This window comes from Galeopterus variegatus, unplaced genomic scaffold (assembly GCF_000696425.1).
Source record: "Galeopterus variegatus unplaced genomic scaffold, G_variegatus-3.0.2 Scaffold266, whole genome shotgun sequence".
Taxonomy (NCBI): Eukaryota; Metazoa; Chordata; class Mammalia; order Dermoptera; family Cynocephalidae; genus Galeopterus; species Galeopterus variegatus.
The window spans coordinates 462,893-488,981 of record NW_007726377.1 but is presented as its reverse complement, the minus strand read 5'-3'; the positions used below and the strand labels follow the sequence as shown (position 1 = coordinate 488,981).

Genomic DNA, 26,089 nt, shown 5'->3' with positions numbered 1-26,089 from the left:
TGAGCTCCAGGACAGGAGGTACAAAAGTGACCTGGCTGGGGTGGCCTAGGCTTTCCCCACAGGGAAAAGTCACCTGTGTGGGCACTCAGCCTCTCCTCACTCTGCCTTGTTCGCCAACGTGGGGCAGACCTTTGGTGGGGCAGGCAAGACAGTAGGATCTAGCGGATTTGGGTACAGCAGCTTGGCTCTGGAGTGGAATGAGCATCAGCTTAAGAAATCTCTAGAATTCTAAGTAGTTCTCAAACATGGCTGCATAGTGGAATCACTTAGAGGTTTTTAAAGCTCCCTAAGCCCAGGCTGCACCCAGACCAATTAAATCGGAATCTCTGGGGGTAGGAGATGGTGGAGGAGTGAGGGAAGGGGAACCGAGGTATTGGTATTGCTAAATAAGACCCCCAGGTGATTTGGTTGTGCTTTCCAACTTCGACTGGGCATCTGAATCATCTGGGATATCTTGTTAAAATGCAGATTCTGATTTAATAAGGCTGAGAGAAGAGCTGAGATTCTCCATTTCTAACAAGGTCCCAAGTGATGCCAATGCTAGTAGTGGGGTTCAGGCTCTGAGCAGGGATTCACAGCACTTACAGTGTTATTTACTAGAGAACAAGGAGAATTCAACGGAGTCAATGATTTTTCATTGACTGAGACTTAACTTCAAGCTACGAGTTGTGTTAAAAGAAGCCCAAGCTCTCAATGCCACATGCTAAATAGCCATCCCGAGAATTAATAACCTTTTGCTTGAATCCATGTTTAGGTTAATCCCACATGGGATAGTAAAGGCCATTATTGAAGATGTGTGTAAAATGGGCAGCCAGGCACAGCCAGGTACAACAGGAAGCATCTGTCTTCCCAGGGGAGTAACTGCCAGGGGCCCCTTGCTGGCTCTACAGGGCTCTCTTCTTGCCTGACCCCCTTTATTCCTCCTTTTTAGTCGCCATTTGATAAATTGCTGTGTGACAGCATTAGCACTATGAATGTGACTTCACAGGTCCAGATGGAAGCGAGTGAGGTCACTTTCTCTGACTGCTGCAGACATGGCTGAGTGAGCTCCTGTTATGCAGTGAGCCTATGGCTGGACAGGGGTTGACAGGAGATAGCTTTTATCATATAACATACTGCCAACACACTCAGCCTTCATCCTGAGCCGTGTAACAGAGCTCTGGCAGGGTGTGGATTCTGTCTGTTATGTTATTTACTCTTCTAGCTTCAGAGAACAAGAGGTTCCTCATTCTTCTGGTTTAAATACAATATTTACAAGAGGAAATGTAATCACAGAGGACTATGGAGGGAGGGAAATTATGTCCTAGGGATCTGAAATCACAATGCAAAGTAACTTTAGAATTCCCCAGTGTTTCCTACCACTACCGTCTCTCTAGTTTCTCCTTTAGCTCCTGTTAGCATGAAATGAGACCGTGATGGCCACAAGGACAATAACATTCCCATGAGCAATGTTCTCTGCCGTTTCAGTTGCTTATATTTTTATTTTCAAAGCAGATGGAGAGGCTGTCACAAGAGATAGCAAAACTGACTTTTTTTGTTTTGTTTTTCAGGTCAATTTTTTTTTTTCCTTTTTGTCTTTTTTCGTGTCCAGCAACGGACCGCAACCCTCAGCTCAGTGTCGCGCCCATACCGGACCGGGACCGGCAACGGGATCGCAACCCTCGGTGCTGCGCCCACCCCTCGCTCAGCCAGTGAGCGGGAACCGGTCTGTATGTGGGATCCAAACCCTCGGCGGGAGCGCCACCGCGCTCCCAAGCGGCGCACTGTAGCAGTGCGCCACCGGGCCAGCCCATTTCAGGTCAATTTTAAATCTAAATATCTCTTTAAGTCAAACTCTCAAAGTTAATGGAACCATAACCCTGATAATTCAATAATTTCACAGAATACCAGGTGACTCTTCCAAAGCCCTCTTGGCTATGGATATAAATGATGGTCCTGTCTCCTGCACCAGGATGGAGTATGAGAAGGATTTGCATCGGCCCCATTAGAGCCCCAGGGCTATCAGGCTAGGCAGAATCAGAACACTGCTATGAGATGTCCTTCCTCAAAAAGGCTGGTCTCAGGGCCGGCCCGTGGCTCACTTGGGAGAGTGTGATGCTGATAACACCAAGGCCATGGGTTTGGATCCCTATATAGGGATGGCCGGTTGGCTCACTTCGGAGAGCGTGGTGCAGACAACACCAAGTCAAGGGTTAAGATCCCCTTACCAGTCACCTTAAAAAAAATAAAAAAGGCTGGTCTCTAGAAGATGACAGCATGGTGAAGGTGACAGAATTTACTGTGGCAATTTGCTGAGTGGTTGAGGGAGCAGTCGAAAGAAACCCTTACCTGAAAGAGACTTTGGAATGGTTAGAAGACTTTCATGTACCAAGGGGTCATCAGCTGCATTAACCAGCATGAGAGGCACATAAATCTGCAACAAGAAAATAAAGCAAAATTAAGATAACAATCCCCTTTTTCAGATCCCATTGATTCCGAGGCTAAATTCACCACCGGACATATCCCTGAAGCGAAGAGTAGAGTGTCATAGCTCAGCTTGCTGAACAGCTGGATTGATGATGCCTCCTGTTGACCAGCAGTGGGATGAGTTACAACTGTTGCTGTGATCACCGCCCTGGCAGCAGGCATGTGCAGAAGCAAAGCTACCGGTGTCCTAGGTGACCCATGTGCTCTGATGGGGAGAGGGAAGTATCCACTGGCACTCACTAGCAAAATATTTCTTTCCTTTTTTTTGGCTACTGGCTGGTATGGGGATCTGAACCCTGTGGCAAACTATCTCTGATGATAAACACCGTGTTTCAGATTAGCCGTGCCTTTCAGAAAGACGTCTTTACAAAGAGTTATGTACATACTCATTCAGTTTACATTGTGGGGAGGAAAAATGAAGTGCTCTCCATGCCAGACAAAAGAGACTTTCTGAAGAATGTGAAGGCTGGAAACAGGAGTAGGCTGGTGGATATTGGGAAACTCTTGGCAGGTGTGCATTCAAAATCCACTTCAGCTAAACAGCCAATAGTCTCTTTTTTCATTTTAGTAGAGATGGTACTAATGGGGGGACTCAGACATTACTGAACAGCCACACTAAGTTAGTGAATGGCTGTGCTAGCCTGGAGGTCTCTGATGTTGGCTTTAGACAGCTCAACATTTCTATAATGGTTTACAAGCCTGGGTGATGATGCTAAACTAGGAGGAATAGCTGACATGACACAGCAGAACTGCAATTCACAATCCTCTGCTCTGGCTAGGGGAATGTTGGGCCAAACCAACAGCTAGTCATTGATAGGGATAAACAAAAGGTCCTGTGTTTGGGTAAAAAGAGCAATTGGGCAAAGATAGAATGGGAAGGACTGGCTTGATGGTAAAAAATAGATGGGGGTTTTGGCTGGCCACAAACTTAATACACACGAAGTTTACCGTAGCTGCTAAAAACTGCATTAATACAAATCAGTTTACCTTATCAATAGACTTGATAAATCTCATCACTTTGATACAGAAATACATCTATTTTACTCTGTGCTTGCCAGATCATGGCAGAAATTTTGAGTTCAGTCCTAGGCACTATGCTAATAAAATACGTAATGGCCAAAAAAGAGTCCAGGATGGAAAGAAATCTAGATGAATCCCCCATCAAGAACCATGGCAGAATCCAGGTGGGATTATACTGTCAAAGGAAGACTACGAAAAAATTGGGTGAATAAGAAATTTCAAGGTCTCTCACACAGACATGGGAGTAGACCAGTCTTAAGGGCAGCTCTGGGATTAATGTTTAGTACGGAGGTCACAAAGGGACACAGTTTGGTTCAATACTAAATCAAGTTAAAAAACTAGAGTGGTTTGAGCCAGATTGTGGCTGAGCTTTCACCAGGGAAATTTAGGAGGATTTCTGTTGTATTGTGGGCAAGGCTGGATGGAGTGACACTAATTCTGAGCTGGTGCTGGCTACTCACCCTGTGCAGGTACCTCATGCAGCTTTCTTCCTCGTAATATTCCTTCAGGGAGTTATAGCCATGAAACTTCCTGAAACGCACCAAGAAAGAGGGAGGGGGGGAGGGAGGAAGGAAGAAAAAGGACAAAACATTTGTCATAGGATCAGAACACTCAGTTGATTATTGCTCCAGCTCCCCACATTAACTTGCTGCATTGATAGAATATACCCAGGCAGCAGAGTTAGGTCTAAATGCTGAGCTGATTTGATTACTGCTGCTCATATTAGTAGACTATACGTAGGCAGCAGTAGAATTAGGGGTTAAGAGCACTGGCTCTGGCATCTGGGTTCCAATGCTGGCCCCGCCACTTACTGGCTGTGTGACCTTAGGCAAAATGTTTCAACTTTTCAGAGCCTTGAGTTCTCCTATGTAATATTACTGGATCTAAAGACAGGACTTTCCTTAATGGTGCTGTGGGACTTAAGACATTAAAGTGCTTACTAGCACAGTGACTGGCCCAAAGTAATTATTCTGGAGTAATTGTTATCTACAGTAATTATTTTAGTTTTTTTTTTTTCCTTTTTGTCTTTTTTCGTGTCCGGCAACGGATTGCAACCCTCAGTGTCGCGCCCGTACCGGACCGGGACCGGCAACGGGATCGCAACCCTCGGTGTTGCTCCCTGCACCTTGCTCAGCCAGTGAGCGGGAACCGGTCTGTATGTGGGATCTGAACCCTCGGCGGAACCGCCGCCGCGCTCCCAAGCGGCGCACTGTAGCAGTGCGCCACCAGGCCGGCCCATACAGTAATTATTTTAGGATATTACCTCTTTCAAGGTAGTATAAAACCAGATGTCACTATGACACAGAGAAACTGAAATTCAAAGGCATTTATTAATTCAAAAGCATTATTTCTTTTCAACAGAGTTCATCTTGGTAGAGTAATAGGACCATCTACGAATTGGAATGAAAAATGTATTGGATAATAGAAATGCAACAGGGGTTCACTGTTACCAATTCTGTCCACCCATGGAGAAGAATCAGAGATAAACTGACATTTAACAAAACCTCAGTGCTCCAGCATGAAAGTCCTGCAGCTTCGCTCTGCTGCGTGCCCCAAGAGGTTCAACCTGGAGGTCTGATACCGGGAGGCCTGAGGACCTCTGAAAACTTCATTTCTTTCTGACACAGATTAGGGCCTTTGGTTTCCGAACAGTGGATCTTTTCTGCTTTGACTGGGGTCTTTAAGATATCCCACTTCCCCTGAAGCCTCCTTAGACATCTCTGCCTGGAAATGACCAGAAAAGCTCAGGCCAGACTATTAGGGCTTTCTTGATAGGGAGGAGGCCATAGACAGAGACCATCCTTGTGAAATCAGTGGACAGGGAAAGTGTTTCATTCATCCAGTATTATGGATGATGAATCTAAGGGAGGCTGCCAAAACTGGTTATGATCATGCAACTGCCATTAGCCAACACTATTAAAGAGAAAACTTTAGGGAAGTGAGGAACATTCTTTTTTGGGCTTAAAAAATTTTAGAAGATGAATGGAAATTTTAAATTAGATTTGTTTTTTCCCTCATTAGACACCACAATAAAGTCTCACACCCCATGTTGAGTGAGGGTGGGTAAGATTTATTGTCATTTTCTGAACATACCAGCAATTTCCTTCTTTCCATTTCCTTTGAATAACTGTTAACAGGCATACTTCAAAGTTACTTGATGTAAGAAGGTTCCTAAAATCTCTTAAAGAAGTAGAGATCCCATACTCTCGGGTCAATATCTGTCTGTCTATTGGATGAATACTCGCTTGCTTTAGACCATGTCTAAAGGTATCAAATGATTGTTAAAAAGGATGACATTCTAAAAGAGAAGGATGAGGTCAGAGATCAACTTTACCTTTTCCTGCCAAGGCTAACCTCAATCAGAAACTACTGGTACCAGGACAGAGGACACCGTCATGGTCACGGCCTCAGGTGTCTGAGGGGCCAGGCAGGTAAAGAGTAGGTGAGTGAAATGGGTGGGATTTGTATCTTACACTCAGAGGAGAGTCTCCACACCCCCAAAGAAAGAAGCTCTGTTCATTTTGCTTGACACACACAGCCTGCTTGATCTATCTCTTGTTTTTCTACTTTTGACAGAGAAATAGATGGGTACAAGAACTATTTCCTTTTATTCCACTGCAAATGCAGATTTATGTGGCACCTGATACTTGCCCCAGTGTTGAGGCAGGACAGGTAGGATGAGGACTGCAGATGACCAGGGCCTGCACACCCCAGCTCTTCAGTTCAAGCTAACTATGCTCTGCAGGGATACAGAACGAGGCGTCAGATCTACTTCCTATTTTCTAAAAGAAACTAGAAATTTTGATTTTTCTATGAAACCTTCTGATTTTAAACACTGGACACTTATTCAAACGCCCTTAACACTAAAGCAAGCAGAGCAAAGCACTGGTGCTGCGCAGACCTGGCCTGTGGCCTCCCGCCTGGCACCCTGCCCTACAGTGTCCCTCCCCTGCCCATGTGGACACACCTCATCACATTGTCATCAATCTGCATCAGGGATGTCGCTGTGTAGAGCCGGCTCAAGTCTGTGTCGTCCAGGCTCTGGGGCTTCTTCACATGGTCTCCAAACAGAGCTTGCCTAGAAAGAGACACAATAGCCAGCAAAGAATAAAAAGCGGAGGATGAGCAACCAGGAGCCTGCCTGCTGGCCGAGGTGTGCTGGGAGACGAAGCCTGCATGGTGAGTTAGAACTAGATCCCATTAGCTCACTTGGCCTGTGGCTCACTCAGGAGAGTGCGGTGCTCATAACACCAAGGCCACGGGTTCGGATCCCATGTAGGGATGGCCGGTTCGCTCACTGGGAGAGCGTGGTGCTGACAACACCAAGTCAAAGGTTAAGATCCCCTTACCGGTCATCTTTATTTAAAAAAAAAAAAAAAAAAAAAAAGAACGAGATCCCATTAGCTAGAATGTCCCAGAGGATGAACTTGCACTGTTGACTTTTAAATAACTGCAGAAAGGTGAATGTCAAGACTTTTTGTCCTTTTCAGGGGCACTTACACAAACTAAAGATTGGGTTTGAGTTTAGCTGAATATTACAAAATCTTCATCCCAGGGGAGGAGGTCTCAGGACAGGACCTGCGGTGAGTGGTGGGCAGCGGGCCACACCATAGGGCCTTGTCTTTACACTGGTGGTGACACTGCCCCCTCTGGCACAACCTCCTTCCCTTTATGGCTGTTTGTGTCACTTATCAAGGAAGACAATGGCTAACCCATTTTGCATTTGGGCAAATCAATGGCTCTCCAATGTGTTAGCTAAAAAGCTAACACATATTCAGTAATCACTTCTATTAAGAAGGAGATCCATCTTGAGAGGATGACAATAAAGGTAGGGGTCAAAATGAGCAAGTTAGACTTCCTCTCCTGGCAAGGGCTCTCTGTCACGCAGCTGGAGGAAGACTGAGTTTGCTTTGCAGTTTGGCCCCACAGTGGGAAAGATTCATTACGGAAACTCAGTGTTCTGCCATCCATTCACCCAACAGGAGAGAAACACATTTCTTTAGCACTTATTTTTTCTCAAAAGAGTATTAGGAATATTACATAAGTACTAGATAGGATTCACAAATTTAAAGTTTCCTAAAATTTCTAAGTGTTTGACTTTCTGTAGTAAATTTCAAAAATGTAAATACACTTACAGCACATTCAAAGAACTCTCCCACTTTGTTCAGAATTACATGATTAGCCTTCTAGACTAATTAGCAGCAAGACCCGGCCCTTTAGCAAAACAAATGCTCCCTGGGGGAGTTAGATTTGCTATTCCAGAAGTGTACAAAAGAGGACAGAGAACTTGGATTTGGTATCAGAGGCCTGAATTCACCCCTTCTGGCTTTATAACCTCAGCAAATCCTCAGACCCATACAAACCTTAGCTGAACCACACCCAGCTCAGTGCCCAGCACATAGTTAATGCTCGAACAACATGAGCTGAGTGGAAATAGTTGATTGTTCAACTGGCTCAGGGAACAGAGGTCTCCCTCTGTTCTCCACCCACCTGACATGAAGACCTGAGGATGTGCCTGGCAGCTTGGCAACCTGAGGGGCCTGTGAGCCCAGCCTTGCCCAGGCAGGTGAACCCCACCCACAGGACGTCCAATCTGGGGCATGTGGCTGGGATGGGCAATACCATGTTTTCTTTTAACCATTGAAAAAAAGAGAATAAGAAAAACTGATCATTTAGTCAGATTGCTTTTCCTAGGGTGGTGCCCCAAATCCCTACAAGTTGTATTTTTTGAGTGCCCATTATGTGATAGGCTCTGGGGAAAATCAAAACATGCCCAAGCCTTCCAGTGGTTTCTAGTAGTGGAAAGACACAGGATTCACACAGGGCAAGCAACAGAAAAGTGACTTGGGGTATGAGGAGTTGGCTTCTTGGAGACAGGAGAGCTGAGACAGAACTTAAATGGGTTGGTTCTGACCGGCAGGGACGATAGGAGGAACATTCTCAGCAAGGGCAGTAAGTGATATGGGAGAGGTCAAGGGTGCACGAGCATCTAAATCGCCCAGTGCAGCTGGAGGGAAGAGGAGGGGTGGGAGAGGAGGAAGAGATGATAGGGATAATAATTATAATAAAATCACCGCTAATATTTATCAAGCTACTGCACACCAGGCACCACTCTAAGCACGGGGGGTTAGGCCACCAAATGCAGGAGGGAGGCGAGTGAGCGTGGCGAACACGCGGAGGCTCGGACCTAGCACAGCGCAGTCTGACGTTGCACTTTGAGCTTCCTGTCCCGCTGCTGCTTGGTTGGAGCCCTAAGGGCCCACCAAGAGCGAATCCTGATGCCCAAGCACAGAAGCATCCTGAGGAGGAAGGTCACCTCAACAATGACAAGCCACCTCAGGACTGCTCTCATTTGGGAAAGAAGGAGGTTCTTTGTCTTGGTGTATAAGTGGTTCCTTGTCTTGAATTTACTGGGAATTACAAGGGCCACAACTGGTAGCTTGGGACAGGTTTGTTTCTAACCAAGTCACAAATACAGTCAGCAGAAGGTCTGCAACACCCCTGCCTTTTTTTTCCGCCCCCCCTGGAGAAACAGGAGTTTTGGCTTTTCGTGACTCCAAAATGAGTGCAGAAAGGAACTGGCTGTCTCCTGAGAGAGGGTGGCCGGTGACGGACCTGTGCGAGAGGATGATCTTCTTCATGTTGTCGGCCATGAGGAAGTTGTAGAACCGCCGGCACTGATCCCACTGCATGAAGGTTTCCTGGGCCCTGAAAGAACCACAGCCAGAGTGAGAGGGATGCAGTGTGGAGGGGCGTGATTGGCGCTGGCAGGCTGCGGCCTTTCTGTTGGAACAGGGACTTTGGTGGGAGTGCTCAAACATCCGTAGAGAAACCACAACAGCGCTGCTGAACCTGACCCTAGTGAGGAACCTCCCCAGGGCCAGGGGCTTTGTTGGTGGCACTCCTGACGCCCTCTTCCAGCACACCCTGGCCTTTTCTTAGTCACAGAACCTGCCAGTACCAAAGTGTGTTTCGGTTGTCATTTGAACATTTTCTCTATTCAGCTTTCTACCCTGCAGACAAGTTTTTCTGGCTTAATAACAGTAATAAGTAAGGGAAAGGTGGGTGTAGAGGGGAAAAACCTAAAAAACTTTTTTGCCATTTGAGAGATAAAAGAAAATCATAAAATTTGATCTTCTCCAAGTAAATCTTTCTTTTGATTAGCCCTAGAAGATTTAGGGGCATGGAGATGGAAGTAGAAGCACAGAGGCCACCCACCCCTTCTAGGCACAGCTGGTGAGGTGCGTCTGGAAGAGTCCTGCCTGTAGGGCTAGGTGTGGTCAGCACTGCTAGGCCTACCTGTCATAAGGATCATCCTCTGGCCCTCTAGTAATGGCACCGGGCAGGTAATATTGTCCCCATTTTTCAGAGCCCACGTTCTGCCACCAGCCTGTGCGGAGGGAGGAGATAGCACAGCCAGCCTTGTCCGCACGCCTCCACGGCCAGATCTCCATGTCCACATGTCAGGTGAGCAGACACTAGCAGGCTCATTCCCAGCACAGCTGCTCAGCCCGCCCTCCTCCTTGGGTGTGAATCCAAACACAGCCTGCCACCAAGTCCACATTAATTAAAGAGAAACTTGCATTTTGCAGGTTTCTGAGTTTCCAGGCTTGGTTCCACCCTGCAAATTAATCTGGTGTCACTAAGCCTACAGAGAATACACAGATTTCATCTTCCAGTTGGCAAGAGAGGGGACTGGCTGGTTCACGGTTTTTTTTTTTTTTTTCTTAAATCCAGGGAGTTTATAAAAGTAATTTCCCCAAAGCTGCCACACTTCAAATTTGGAATACCAAACATTTCCCATAATATCATGGTTAAAACATAAGAGGGAGTTAAGAGTGCAATGGTTTGTGGATTTAATGGTCCATGACATGCTCATAAAACATGGACCAAAGCTTGAAGTGAAGACTAATACCACGTTCAAAGGTCAAAAGGCCGTTGTGTAAAGGCTCCAGGGCCTCCCCAAACACTGCAGACATAGAATACATGGGGAGATCACCAGCTAAGGTCAGACTGTGGTCCTGTCCTAAGACGTGCCTGGTGGCTGGGGGAGAGAGGCATCTGATCAGTGAACCACACCTGCTGCCTCAGCCAGCTCCCTCTCCTCTTCTGACCTTGGATCCAAGCTGCCCTCCGAGAGCCGATGGTCTCAGAATCCCAGCTTTCTCTTGCCCTCATTCACTTCTCCCTTGCTGGCCTCCTAACTAAAGTGACATACTTGCTGTTAGTAGATCTTTCATGGTAGAAAGACTGCAGAGGTAGGGAAGGGAGGGTGTTGGCCATAAACTTGAGATATAAAAAGACCTTCCAGCTTGCTGAAAGTCTCTGGGGATTCTTTGGGGCCCAGGGCTCAAGGAGGGACTAGGGCTGGGACCCGTGTCTCACTCCGTTTATTTTGTCTAACACTGATCCCTAGTGTCTTTGGTTTACTACTCAGTATATGTAGGGGCTGGGTTTTTTCTTTGTTTGTTTTACCACCTTTGGGTATTTAATTAAGGAATTAAAACTTAACTTATATTGGTTTAATAAAACAAAATCAAGATCAAGGTGTCATAAAAACATTCATCCCGGGCCGGCCCGTGGCTCACTCGGGAGAGTGTGGTGCTGATAACACCAAGGCCCCGGGTTCGGATCCCATATAGGGACGGCCGGTTCGCTCACTGGCTGAGCGTGGTGCTGACAACACCAAGTCAAGGGTTAAGATCCCCTTACCGGTCATCTTTAAAAAAAAAAAAAAAAAAAAACATTCATCCCATATATTAAAAAAAATAAAGGCCTGCTTTCTTCAACACTACCACCAACAAATTGAAAGGAAATAGAAGAAGGGGGAACCTATAGACTAAAAGAAACTTAAGAGACAAGTGCAGTGCTGTAACACCAAGGACAAGGGTTCAGATCCCTGTACTGGCCAGCTGCAAAAAAAAATAGTAAAAGAAACTTAAGAGACAAATCAATAAATGCAAAATGTGGACATTATGTAGATCCTGATTCAAACAAGCCACCTGTTAAAAAACTTTTATGACACAATCAGGAAATCTGAACACTGACTAGAAATGTGATGATATTAGGGCATTATTGTTAATTTTTTGGTGTGATAATAGCATTTTGATTATGTTTAAGAAAAAGTCCTTAAAGTCGTCTAGAGCTCCCTAGTTGATGGAGTTTGGATGTGTTGTCCCCTCCAAAACTCATATGGAAGTTTGATCTCCAATGTGGCAGTGCTGGAAACTGATTTGAGTTGTGGGGGCTGATCCCTCATGAATGGATTAATGCTCTCCCTGGGGGAGGGGGGTAGTGAGTTCTCACTCTATTAGTTCCTGGAGAGCTTGTTGTTTAAAAGATCCTGGCACCTCCCCTCTCTCTCTCTTGCTTCCTCTCACCATGTGATCTGTTACCTGCTGCCTGCCACTTTCCACCACCAGTAGAAGCAGCCTGAGGCCCGTGCCAGATGCAGCTGTTCCATAATGGTGAGCCAAATAAACCTCTGTTCTTTTTTTTTTTTTTTTCCTTTTTGTCTTTTTTTCGTGACCGGCAACAGGTCGCAACCCTCAGTGTCGCGCCCATACCGGACCAGGACCGGCAACGGGATCGCAACCCTTGGTGTTGCGCCCCGCACCTCGCTCAGCCAGTGAGTGGCCGGTCTGTATGTGGGATCCGAACCCTCGGCGGGAGCGCCGCTGCACTCCCAAGCGGCGCACTGCTACAGTGCGCCACCAGGCCGGCCCTAAACCTCTGTTCTTTATAAATTACCCAGTCTCAGGTCGTTCTGTTGTAGAGACACAAAACTGACTAATACACTACTGAAATATTTACAGATGAAAAGATACACTATCTGGGGTTTGCTATAAAACGATCCAGTTTACAGGGGAGCAGTGAGTGGGCGGGTGTAGAGGAAACAAGAATAACCCTAAGTTAAGTGTTGTTGAAGCTGGTGATGGGTACACTGGGGGTTCAATATCCTATTCTTTTTATTTTGTATGTGTCTAAAATTTTCCAAAATCATAAAGGAGGAGGAGGAAAGTAGAAAATCACTTTGGTTTATGAGCTACTTAATACTGTTTGCCCTGCTGAGGAGAGTTAAAGATCAAGAAGGTACAGAAAAGAGTCAGAGTTAGTTCTAACAGGTAGGACTGCAGTACTGTGAGCCTCAACACCATCTTCAGGGATGGTAAAGAGACCAAGCGGGTCAATTGGAACCACTACATACACAGCCCCATCAAGAACCTCACTTATGAGGCTCCTGTTGATGCCTCCTATTTATCAGCCTAGTTCTTGCAGTGAGAGGAGGCGGGAGACAGGACCAGGCTAGTGTGGCAAACAAGCCTGGGGCCCTGGGTCTGGCCATGGGACGAAGGTCTAAGAAGATGTCCAGGCCACTTGGCTGGCAAGAGGTCAAGCAGGAACTTGAACTACGGCCATAGTTCTGACACCACTGGGGTCTTTTCACCAAACAGCACAAACCACTTCCCCCTCCAAGCCTCAGTTTCCTGGGCCGGCCCGTGGCTCACTCGGTAGAGTGCGGTGCTGATAACACCAAGGCCACGGGTTCGGATCCCATATAGGGATGGCCGGTTTGCTCACTGGCTGAGCGTGGTGCTGACAAGCCTCAGTTTCCTCATCTGCCAAAATGGCGGGCTTGAATTAGAGAATCCATTTCCACACCCAGATTGCTTCTATAGCTGACACATCAAGACAGTTCCATGAGAGGCTTGACAGAGACCACCTTGGGGGATTTTGGTGGTGTTTACATCGCTTCTGTTAATAGTGGCTAGAATTCTGCAGACAGAGAAGATGTGGTGAGTGGAGAGCTGGCCAACTAGTGATGTTGTTAAGAATGGCTCTGAAGTCTGACCTTGGCTAAAGAAGCCTGACGGATGGGCAGGCTCGTGAGCTAGGCGGAACATGCATTGCAGAAGGAAGGGGAGAATGTCTGCTTAGAAACTAGATGACCCAGGGTCCGGCCCGTGGCTCACTTGGGAGAGTGTGTTGCTGATAACACCAAGGCCACGGGTTCGGATCCCCATATAGGGATGTCCAGTTAGCTCACCTGGGACAGTGTGGTGCTGACAACACTAAGTCAAGGGTTAAGATCCCCTTGCTGGTCATCCTTTAAAAAAACAAAAAAAGAAAGAAACTAGATGACCCAGTCAAGAAGGTTTACAGAGAGTGGTGGTGGTGGTGGTGGTGGTGGTGGTGGTAGTGAGAAAACACTCAGATGAAACTGTGACAATGCAGGGTACCATGGTGGCCAGACTTCAAACATGACAGGGTGATGAGAACAGCAGTGAGTCATGAGAGTGAATCGGAAATTTCAAAGGGGAGGGAGAGATGACATCACAGCCTCAGACACCCATACACCAATGGGCAGAACACACATAGGGAGAACTTAATTAAGGAGAGTACATAGATCTCAGAGGTATCAATAGGAGTTGATGAGATGAGACCAGGATGCGAAGAAGCTCTGTGATGGAGACCATGTGGCTATTCAAAATACGGTCAACTTTCAGGAAGAGAAGCAGAAGAGAGCTATATGGCAACAAAACACACACGCATGTTGAGTCCAAAATCCCAAGGGGAAAAACATACAGAGAATGTTTGGGTAAGAGCCGCTACGTCAGATGGACAAAATGAGCTTTACATTTTAGATGCAAGTCACAAAATGGGCACCAAAGCCCAGGGACTTTAGCTCTCTAGACACTGCGTGAGTACCTTACTTGTCTAAGCAGCAGAACATCTAAGTTCTGGACTTGCCTCCAGACAGCTATGTTCTCCGGAAGAGAGAAGGGATGGCAGGATCTGTTCCCTATGCCGAGCCAGATATTTGCCTACCAGGAGAAACTGGCTGAGAACATGGGAAAGAAGTGTGGAACCCCGGGAGAAAACAGCTAGGTCATAATTCCAGGGAGGGGAAGGCTTCGCATAATCCAGAATGAACCCTTATTGGTAGAAAGCAGGTTTCGAATACTTCAGAGAGAACCAGGATGGCTCCAAAAGGTAAGATGCCTTCCGAGAGCTGCAAAGCTCTCAAAAAGTGATGCTGTCACTGAGAGCACAAATAAGAGGAGAGTACCCTAAAAAATCAGTTACGGTTTCACTGGGAGTCTTATTTGAGAAAGATATGTATGGAGTTTTAAAGAACCGTATCTATTTCCGATCTACCTATTACCAAAGTAAAGTTTTTTTCAAATGCCTTCATTTCTAATTAATGTAACATGAAATAATAATAAAATGTTACCTGTATGGGTTTAATAGTCATTTGCTGGTGAGGGATTTCTCTTTGAACCGTTAAAATATGTGAAAAGTAATGGATTTTGAAATCACTGAAAAGAGGGTCCAAACAAACAGGTATTTACAATTATGTTCAGAGCAATTACTTTGGCAAGGAAGAGCCAAGCCACCCTGTGGATGCTGCTGTGGTACTGCTCAGAGAAAGCTCAACTTTCCAACTCATATTTTGCAAAATGAGTGGACCAAGCATTGATGAAAAGGAATTAAAGTCAATTTCCAACTCATAGTCCATGAAAAAAAAAAGGAATTTAAGTCAGAGGAGAATGAACTGGGGAAAGAATACATCTAACAGCCAAATTAATTCAGATCTCCTGGTTCAAATAAATTACATCTCAGCGTACTGAGAGACTGTGAGAATGGCCAAGCAGCTTTCCTGTGGTCTTTGAGAAAATAAGAAGGATGAGAATGAGAGACAGAGAAACTGGGATGGGCAAGCGTGACCCTAATAGTCCGAGAAAAGTGCCCTTAATTCAAGGGCACTATGAATTAAGATTGGTGATGGATTTATGGGATGTGGATTTACACGATACTAAAAAATACCTTGAAAGCAATATGCTAATGAAACCTTAAAATTAAAGTACATTAAGTATTTTCCCAGAATACTACCATACCAACGTAAGAACTATTTTTACCTGGGGAAGGAGGGCGTTCCCTTCCAGGCTTTGCCCAGGTACAACCATATTTTTTTAAAACTGTGGTAAAAACACATAACATAAAATTTACCATCTTAACCATTTTTAAGTGTGTGGTTCAGTAGTGTCAAGTATATTTACATTGTTGTGCAACAGATCTTCAGAACATTTTCATCTTGCAGAACTAAAACTCTATACGCACTAAATAACAACTCCCCATTCCTGCCCCCCCAATCATATTGCTTTCCCCCTACTTTTATACACATTCTGTCATGTTATACATTTTTCTTAATTTTTTTTTTTCGTCCTTTTTGAGACCGGCCGCACCGCGCTCAGCCAGTGAGTGCTGTGAGCGCACCGGTCATCCCTATATAGGATCCGAACCCACGGCAGGAGCGCTGCTGCGCTCCCAGCGCCGCAATCTCCCGAATGCGCCACAGGCTCGGCCCAAATTTTTCTTAATTTTTAAAAATAAAAGCTGCCTTGTTTTCCACTGAGTTGGTATACCATAATTTACTTAACTATCCCCCTGTTAGGCAAATGAATTATTTCTAACTTGGTGCTACAAGAGAACCATACTGCAGTGGGGGCATAACCAGGACCAAACCAGCCTCCAGAGAGAAGGGGGAACAGAGAGACATGAGGACAGCCCTAGGCAGGCCAGCCAGGCACAGGACAGGCCTCCTGCCATGAACAGCATGGCCTCTGGGAGGAGGGATGGTGGAGCCTCTAGACCCAAGAAACCCAGGCAGAAGGCTCTCAGCTGGCAGCTGGTTGCACTTCAGGGCAGAGCCAATCTGCTGAGAGGGGTGTCTGTCACCTGTAGCTAGTTCAGCTTGAGAGTGCGAGCAGGAAAAAAATGTCTGTACCCTACTAGGGAGCAGGCCAAGAGTCTGATACCAGCCTGGCTGGGCTGTGTTAGTTTCATCGGGGTGGCAGGATAGGGGGCAGGGAGAAGGAGCTCAGTCTAGGGTAGGGGTGGCCAACCACCAACGCCCTTTCTTCATTATTAGAATATTTTCCCTTAGGATGTACTTTTACAGGAATGGGTCAGAGTCAAAGGGTATGTACATAGCCCCTCATTTTTCTAATTAAAAAAAAAAAAAAAATTGGGCCAGCCTGGTGGCGCACTGGATAAGTGCGCCGCTTGGGAAGCGCGGCGGCGCTCCCGCCCGAGGGTTCGGATCCCACATACAGACCGGCCGCTCACTGGCTGAGCGAGGTGCGGGAGCAACACCGAGGGTTGCGATCCCGTTGCCGGTCCCGGTCCGGTACGGGGGCAACACTGAGGGTTGTGATCCGTTGCCGGACACAGAAAAAGACAAAAGACAAAAAAAAAAAAAAATTAACAACACAAAAATAAAAATCCCCAAGGCACTAAGGGCAAACCATGTGGTCAGCTTCACAACCCAGTGGTGGAAAAGCTATGCTGTTTCCTAGGCTGTAGTTCTGCCCACAGAGTCTTGGGCAAACAAAAACCCGTTTGTTTGGCTCTCATCCAAAATGACTGATTGTTCAAAGTTATCTTACAGCTCTTCAACTATAAACACAGGCTTTAAAGTGGAACTTTATGAATGCTAATGCTTGCTCTTGTCATAAGCTCCATCATAGTCAGGAGTTTGGCCATTCAAAGTAAGAGAGAGAATATGTATACCATTTGGCAAGAAAAGTGGCCCCTGGCCCTCCCCTGTGGCAAGAAGGCCCTGCTATATAACCCTGGGACATTAAGGTGGCTAAGCCTTTGTGATGCTAACACACTCACTCAGCCAGGAGCACAACTGCATTTACAGAGATCTGAAATGCTCCTCTGAAAATTCTTTCCTTGTCCTGTAAGGGGCCTCTGACCCTGGCCTGGGCTGTGCTAATATCCTCCCTACCCTCACCTCCTTCCAAAATCCCTCCCCACTGACCTCCCCACTGACCTAACATGTATTGGTTGGTTTGTGGCTTGGTAAATATCATTCTATTGTCATTAAGTGCTGCGAGGTCCTCAGACACAGACTATCTTTTACACCCAAACTGCAATAAAACGCTTTCATTTTAATTGTATTATTATTGGCCAAGTTGAGGGCTTCCTTGGGAAAAATAATTGACTTTACTTGAAACTAGACCAAAAAAGCTTCCCTTCTTATCTCTGTAAGCTCCATGAGGGCAGAGAATTTGCCTGCCTTGTTCAGGTCTGTGTCCCCATTACCTAGGAAGATGTCTAGCTGAAAGATACAACAAATCAACTAATCAATCTGCAGGTAATCTTCTGGCCCCCCTATTTCTGTCTCTCACGCTCCTTTCTGGTCACTATTCACTGGATAAATCTATAATCAAGTGTCTTCATAAAAGTTTCAATTTATTCATTAAACCAGAGAGTTAGACTGAGTTTGACCACATGGATTCCCAGGGCTATTTGGCAGCTGTTTATGCGGAGGGAACATGGTAAAGTTTGCCAGAAACCATGTAATTTCAGAGCTTTTGTGCCCCTCCTTCAGTGGTTCAGCACATGGTAAAATAGGAGTTTGTTTAGCAGCACTAGACTTTGCTAACTAGCAAGCGGCTGGCTTCTCTCTGAGCCTTCAGTTGGCTCTGGCTAGAGGGGAGGCGAGCTACCGGGACGAGAAGCCACAGGGAGGAGATCACTGAGCAGGCGGTTCTCTAGACTCCACTAGGAGGGATTTACCAGAAACACGAACTCCTGTGTGGCCCCTGCAGAGGCAGACGAGCCCTCCCTGCTCCACCTTGGTGTAATAGGAGGCACGCACGCTGGCATCATCCCAGTGAGAAGGCTCATCACCCTCAAGCCTTGGCAGGAAAAAAAAAGGTTATACTGGTTTAAAGTAAGGTACTATCCTTCATTCATTCAGTAGATCTGGTTGGAACGTTGAGGGGACCTAAGCCCGAGGCAGCCCCAGCACACACAGGTGTCTCTCTGACCTGCCACCAGTTCCTGTGTGTAGAACTGTACCATCTTAGCCCCAACATTAGTTCTCTGTGTTCCAGAGAATAAAGTGGCTGCTTTTTCTCCTTATTGCATGAGGTTGATGTGATAATAAGTAATGACGTGAGACCTCTTTGAGGTCTCAAGGAAGGGGATGTGTAGACTAGGTCTGCAAGATGTATAGCACCTCATAGATTCTAGTTTCCTAGCTTCTTGAACATTCTTTGCCTTAGTTCGAACACCTTAGTCCACTAACTGCGCTGATCATGTGCCCTTGCCAACAGCAGATGGCGCTACTGCAGCAAAATGAAACGAAGCTGTTCTTTTAAGATTTTTGTGCACTGAAGAAAACCAAAAACAAACTATCTTACATCCTCCTACTTATCAAATCCAGCACTCTTTGAACACAAAGTCAGTGTTCAAAGCAAGTCCACAGCAGTTGGTTAAGAAAGAGAATTTAGTGATTCCAATTTTACGGATGATAGAAGGCTTGCCAAACATTGGAACAGTTGTCAGGCGAGAGCAGGCAAGGGCCTCATGCCTCCTGGCTCCTCCAGGCCCTCACTCACTTCTTTCTTATCTCAGTGACTGGGCAGGATGGGACTTTGGTTAATTCTGGTGACATATGGCTATGAATATTTCTATTCAAGCAAGATAAAGGAACATGTCCTTTCAGCTGCCTCCTCAGAATGTCCAGGGTAGTGAAGGGGAAGATTCCCAACAGGAGGACAAGGGGATTAACCGAGACCTGGAATGCTAGGGTTGGAGAGACCACTGAGGTCATCGAACCCAATGACAGCTAAACATCAGCAGTCACCTATGAAATGGGTCAAAAATGCAGATTCCTGGGGTCCCATGCTTTAGACTTCATGAATCAGAATCTCCAGGGGTGGAGCCCAAGAAACTGAATTTATTTTTAATGTGATTCTCCCAAACGATTCTTAATGAAGTGAGACAGTCGCTAGTTCACCAGACTGGTCTATTGGGATCCACTGATCTAACCCACCTTCTTCATTTTAAATTGATTAATAATGAGGATATGAGAACAATTAACAGTTTCTAACTTACTTTCTATGTGCCAGGCACTGTTCTAAGTACTTCAAATGCATTAACTCATTTGACCCTCACAATGGCATTACTGAGGTAGGTACTATTTTTTATCATCATCATCCCCATATTGCGGATGAGGAAAACTGGAACCCAAACCTTGGCCCTAGAACTCCAAAAAGGCTGTTTTTCATGCCTTCTTTAGGGTACATTTAGATCCTCCTTTTTGGCCAGTTTTAAGCCTCATAGGAAGGGGCTGAATTCTGGGCCCACATTTGCCTTTGGGTGTGCTGGCTTCAAATACCAGAAATATATTTTTAGAAATAATATAGATAGCCTCTATCCATCAGAAAATAGCAAAATAGGTTTAAACTGCAGGGTGAGAGATACAGGTAAGGCAAAAAGGAAGGATTCTTTTATTAATTATAAGGGCTGTTTCGTTTTAGACAAGGGAGTTTTTTTTTTTACTTTCTTATGCGATTTTGGATTTCTTCAAGAGATCTTTAATAATTGGCCATACCTATTTGTAATACAAAAGACATTATCATGAAGAGAGTGCAGGAAAAAACATGAATGCATTTGAAAAGTCTGGAGAGATGTGTGTGTGAGTTAGTGTGTGACTTGAGATAGAGCCGGGACAGCACTCTCTTGAGGGGGAGTCAGAGCACATGACCATGCCCTCCTAGGACTCATCCTGCAGGGTGTCTGTTAGCAGGAGACTAAGGGGTGAGATAAAGCTTTATTCACTAAGTCAGCTCCTTTGTGATGATGTCTGGGAGGCCTACAAGAGATGAATACTTGAAGGTGAGGGCACTGGTTAAATGATTTCTACAGATCTCTTCCAGATGCCATCTGAAACTCAACTCTCCGGCAGATAGGAGGAATTTGGGATCACAAGGCCCAGCTCTCAGACCCTGGGTTTCCAGTCCCCCCTTTTCTTTCATAGTTCTGGAAAACTCTTGAAGCATCAACAAATTGAGTCACCTCACAGAGAGTCCCTAGGGAAACAGCAGCTATCAGGGGGGCTTTGATTTATCCAATTACAGATCTGATCCCAAAATGCAGCTGAAATCCCAGGCTTAAGGGGTCTGATAGCACAACTGCAGCATATGATGTGGAAGCAAAACAAGGTGAGTCCCACACTCAGAAACTTCCACTTGGTCTGCCACAGTGTCCCCCTGGTCTTCGGTGTCTGGTGCACTGGGGCATCTCAACAATGAGTGCTGACTGGAGGGCCCAATGGAAGGAAGAAGTGGGGTGCAGATGACTTACCTCAGTGCACTGTACCCCTGGCACACACTGACACAGCACAGGACCTTCTCTTGGTTTGCCTGAGTCTCCCCCAAGTATTTACATACGATGTTACCACCCAGGCTGAAGCCTACGACGACTAGCTGGGTCAGGGGATAGGTCTTCTTGATGTAGTTCACCATGGCTCCAAATTCCCACGTGCAGCCTGTGGGCAAAAGAGTAAGGTCACTCAATCATTTTAGGTACAAGAAATATTGGAGAAAATGTGAGCTGAGGGTTTACTAAATGGGTGCCAGTATACTAAAGAGAGAGAGAAATACGTATGTATATATTTGTGTGTGTGTATGTGGAGAGAAAGAGAGAGAGTCAGATAGACAGACAGACACTACTCTGGCTTTCTGGAGAGAAGTTTCCAGGTGCCCCTTGGAATTAGAGAAAACAACATAACAGTAGAGCCCATGAGTGTTGGTGCCATCTATCAAACAGGTGTCACAATGCTTCTTTCAAGGTAGGTCATGAGAAACCTGTCTATATGCTCCATGGAAATCGAAAGATATTCAGGTGTGTATGAGCACAAATGTTCACACACAGATTAAATAAAAGCAAGAGCAAAACCCTTTGAGATTAGCTTATTTGTTTACAATTAGTATACAATGATTCATGGTGTTAAGAAAAGTACCAAGTTGATGTTATTTACAGGATCTTCTTGTCAGCATTGGGGAGGGAAGGAAAGACAAACTTCAGTCCTGAGGGACAGCCAGCATGCTCTGTGGATTAGTGTAAAATGCTCTTGGTGACGTAGGAACATGGTGCCAAGGGAGGCAGACCCATTCAGAAATACACAGAGGAGGCCTCTGAACGGAGAGGGTAGGGTGTTTGGGCCTAGTTTGTTCAGGAGGGATGATCGCAGCTGGTGTTTGGGAAGTTGTTGTAGCCATGTTATGTCTCAGCAGCTTTAATAAAAGGTAGGGGTTAATGGCCGCATGCTACAACATGGATGAAGCTTGAAGACATCATTCTAAGTGAAATAAACCAGTCACAAAAAGATAAAAAAAAATAAAGCTGGAGGCATTACACTACTTGACCTCAAACTATATTACAAAGTAACACAAACAGCATGATACTGGCAATAAAAACAGATACCCAATGGAACAGAATAGAGAACCCAGAAATCAATCGACATGTTACTGACAGCCAGGCTTGGTTTGCCCTCTCACACTAAACAAATGAGGATCCTAGAATAGTCAAATTCATAGAGACAGAAAATGGAATGGAGGTTGCCAGGGGCTGTGGGGAGGGGCTGTGGGGAGTTGTTTAATGGGTATAGTTTTTGTTTTGCAAGATGAAAAGAGTTCTGGATATTGGCCGCAACACAATGTGAGTGTACACTACTTAAAAATGGTTAAGATGGGAAACTTTATGTGTATTTACTTGAAAAGGCCAATCTAGATTTCTAAATTTTTCTCTAAAGCAGTGTTCTTCAACTTGACTGTACATTAGAATCACCTGGAGATCTTGCAAACTAACAATAAACACTAATGTCTGGGCCCTCCCCAAACTAATTAAACTGGAATGTCTAGGAGTGGGACCTGGGCATGAGTGTTCTTTGACAAGGTCCTCAGGTGATTCCAATGTGTGACCAGGGCTGAGGGCCACTGCTCAAAGGAACAAGGCTCTCTCCAGCTCAGACTACATGAGCAACATGAGAAGCCATTTTGTGAGGCACCCTCTCTTCTGTTTCCGAGCCACCCTTTTCAGACTTCCTTCCTGACTGCAGTAAGCAACCTTCACAGGTGGGGGCGCTGCTCAGCCTTTTGGAAGCATCTGAAGCAGAGCTTTTAGCTTGGTAGAAGCTTTGCAAACATTCCTCAGGGCAAGGTTTCTGCAGGGGGTGAATCCCCACTTCAGCACAACCAGGCACTTCCTCCAGATCTATCAAACATCCAACAAAAATAAAATTTAAATCCCTAAGTACATACAATAGCTTTCTGGTAATCTTTCTTATAAAGAGTAAATGGAAAAGCTGCATGGAGGTTAAATATCACTGCAAGAATGATGCTCTAGCCCATTCAAAACTTGTTCAGAATGCATTTTCTTGGGCCCTACCCCAAACCTACTGAACTAGAAACTCTAGGGGCGGGGCCTAAACAGAGGGCTTGTTAAAACAGAGCTTGCCCAGCCCCACCTGCAGAGTTGCTCATTCAGCAGGTATGGGTGGGCTGATAATTTGCATTTCCAACAAGTTTTCAAGTGATGCTGATGCTGTTGGTCCAGGGACCACACTTTGAGAATCACTGTCGTGGCTGACAGAAAAGGTGGATGAAATCCTTAATTTTTTGTTTCATTTGTCTTTTAAAAGGGCAATTCAAAAAGATGCTTCATGTTACTCATAGTTAAATAAATGCAAACTAAAATGACAATTAGAAATCATTTTCCGGGCCGGCCCTGTGGCTCACTCGGGAGAGTGCGGTGCTGATAACACCAAGGCCAAGGGTTCGGATCCCACATAGGGATGGCCGGTTCGCTCACTGGATGAGCGTGGTGCTGACAACACCAAGTCAAGGGTTAAGATCCCCTTACGGGTCATCTTTAAAAAAAAAAAAAAAGAAATAATTTTCCACTGCCCGTATCAGACAAGACCCATGAGTTTGCCAATACCCAGGACTGGGGAGGGTGTGGGCAACAGGCCTGTTGTCTATCCACTGATGAGGAAATGCACAGTGATATGGGCCTCGGAAGGCAATGTGGTAACATCTGTGAGCGGTCTTCAAAAAGTTCATGGGAAAATTTGTATTATCTTTTAATTCTATTTTTTCCATGAACCTTATTATTATTTTTTTTTCTAGGAGGCTGGCCAGTAAGGGAATCCGAACCCTTAGACCTTGGTATTACAAGGCTGTGCTCTAACCAGCGGAGTCAACCAGCCAGGCTCCATGAACCTTTTATTTATTTACTTATTTTTATTTTTATTTTTTTTTAAAGATGACCGGTAAGGGGATCTTAACCCTTGACTTGGTGTTGTCAGCACCACGCTCACCCAGTGAGCAAACCGGCCATCACTATGTAGGGATCTGGACCCGTGGCCTTGGTGTTATCAGCACCACACTCTCCCAAGTGAGTCACGAGCAGGCCCTCTCCATTAACCTTTTAAAGTACCCTCATACTAATGTTTTTATTTTTATTTATTTATTTATTTATTTTATGTGACCGGTAAGGGGATCGGAACCCTTGGCTTGGTGTCGCCCGCATACTCTCCCAAGTGAACCACGGGGTCGGCCCATACTAATGTTTTTAAAGTACAAACCTTTGGTCCAGCAACTCCACTTTTGGGGACTTTATACTGTGGATTTACTTGCACATGTATGCAAAGATGTGTGTGCAAAATGTTCACTGCATCGCTGTTTGTAGCAGCAAAGGATTGGAAACAACCTAAATTTCCATCAGCAGAGGACTAGTTAAATGAAGCACTACACTGCCTAGAAAAAGAATGATGTAGTGTTGGCTGACATGGAATGACTCCTGCCATCTTACTGAGGGACAACAACAAGGATGGAGCAGAGGGTATGGCACCACTTCATGTGTGTACTTAGGTTTTAAAGGGATTATATGTGTGCATATAACTGATCGAATATTCACTGAAGAACTGTAACAGACATTGATTTTCTGGAGAGGAGGACTGGGGGTCTGGGGTGGGAGAAAAACCCAGTTTCACTATATAGACTTTTGCACTGTTTGAATGTTTTTACTATGTGCATACATTACTTTTCCAATTAATATCTAGCCAGTTTATAAAAATAACAAAAAATATAGAATTAAAAAAAAACAAACCAACCCCATACTGGCCACCTGTCCCCCCTGCCCCTGCAAAAAATAACAAAGAAAAGAGATGTTTAAATCCTCTTAGTCCAGTTTCAACTATGCTAAACACATGGAACATATCACTTGTGCTGGCGCAGTGGTTTGTGCTGGTGACATTATCTGCCTGCATAAGAAACGGTACTGAGAGACTTATTTTAAATTGTTACTAAAATCTTTACTTCTCTACCATTTCCTTGAGTTTCTGCCTAATTTTGTCATTCCTTGGCTAATTATTCATATCTTTATGTTTTGTTCTAACATAGAACGAGCCTCTATTAGATGATAAACTCTGCAAAGCAAAGATATTCTTGGTCTTGTTCACCATTGTATCTGTGAGGCCAGGTGCTTCGTGGGCACTTAATAACGATTACCTAAATGAATGGACAGACGAACAGATGCACTATGTTTCAGGCTGTCTGCTAGGAACTTAAACACAGATGAGGAAGCAGATTTAATGACATGAAAAGACTTGCCCACCCCTCACATAGTGAGTAAGCAGGAGCACTGAACTTCAGACCCATGCCTAACCCCAAAGCCCAAGCCCTTTGCCTTGTATCACAAATCTACCTTAGCACTGCAGGGATTTATTGTTTAATTATAAGTCTAACTTTCTCCCCATCTGATCCGTTTTAGACCCATTTATTTTTACTCGGGTTTGAGACTAATTATTTGAGACCTGGAGCATATGTTCAGAAGTCACTGGGGCAGTTACAAAACTTGGATTTGCCACACTACTAAGGAGCAATTACGGCTAATTATGTAGGCACTTTGAGAGCCTCCATTTAATTAAATCCAAACACATCTGATCTGGATAAAAGACCAGCCCGGCCTGATGCTGGACAAGCTGTTGAGTCTTCTGTGAAGAGCTGCCACCTTTCCCTGGCAAGGGAAGGAGAAAGACACGGAGTCCTCCTGGGATCTCCAGTTGATGTCAGTTACCAAACACCCCCAGTGACTGGGAGTGCCTCCCTGGCCTGTTTTACTGAGAGCTACAGTAATCTGTTTTTTAATACTAGGAGGATCTTAATGAGGTTCTATGTATTTAATCCTTACAGGATTAGCACCAGTAACAAGATTTAGATAATCTTGCTGCCGCTTTTTAAAGACAAGATGAAATATGAGACACTAGCCTGGCCTTAGAGAGATGAGTACTACAGGTCCATCTTGGAAAGGCAGCCTGCTGAGAGCAGGAAAGACCCCTTGCCTTTTTCCTCAAGCCCCCACCCCTAAAGAAAGACAAGGCAAGGGCTGTCTGAAAGCCACTACTTCAAAAGCCATTTCCCCAAATGACACTAACATGACTAAGTAGACTAAATACAGGGACTCACAGACTTGGTGTTCTTTGTGGATGGAAACTTTGAGTCATCTCTGTATCCTTCATGCCAGGCATGGGCCTGGTACATGGTGGGCGTGTCACAGAAATGTTAGGTGGATAAGAAGGAAGTTTGAATCATGTGGAATGAAAGCACACAATACTGGCCAGTGTGACTGTGCAGCGGACAGAAGTACCTGAATATCTTTTCCACTAAGTTTAATCAAAGAGAAAGACATGGTCAAGCTAACAACATGGCTTGCTGACACGTGGGTGGTTGGGGGT

General features: G+C 45.3%; 1 protein-coding gene across 2 annotated transcripts in view; it reads right to left on the bottom strand.

Annotated features, from left to right (window-relative positions):
* Window positions 1–26,089, bottom strand: part of ABHD2 (abhydrolase domain containing 2) — a 107,080-nt gene that overhangs the window by 6,000 nt on the left and 74,991 nt on the right. For both annotated transcript variants that reach the window (XM_008566716.1, XM_008566717.1), the window contains 5 exons: window positions 20,656–20,839; window positions 9,103–9,195; window positions 6,455–6,565; window positions 3,948–4,017; window positions 2,329–2,413 (listed from right to left, as the gene is read on the bottom strand). In XM_008566716.1, coding sequence (XP_008564938.1) covers window positions 2,329–2,413; window positions 3,948–4,017; window positions 6,455–6,565; window positions 9,103–9,195; window positions 20,656–20,839 — 543 coding nt within the window. The remainder of the gene's footprint in view (window positions 1–2,328; window positions 2,414–3,947; window positions 4,018–6,454; window positions 6,566–9,102; window positions 9,196–20,655; window positions 20,840–26,089) is intronic.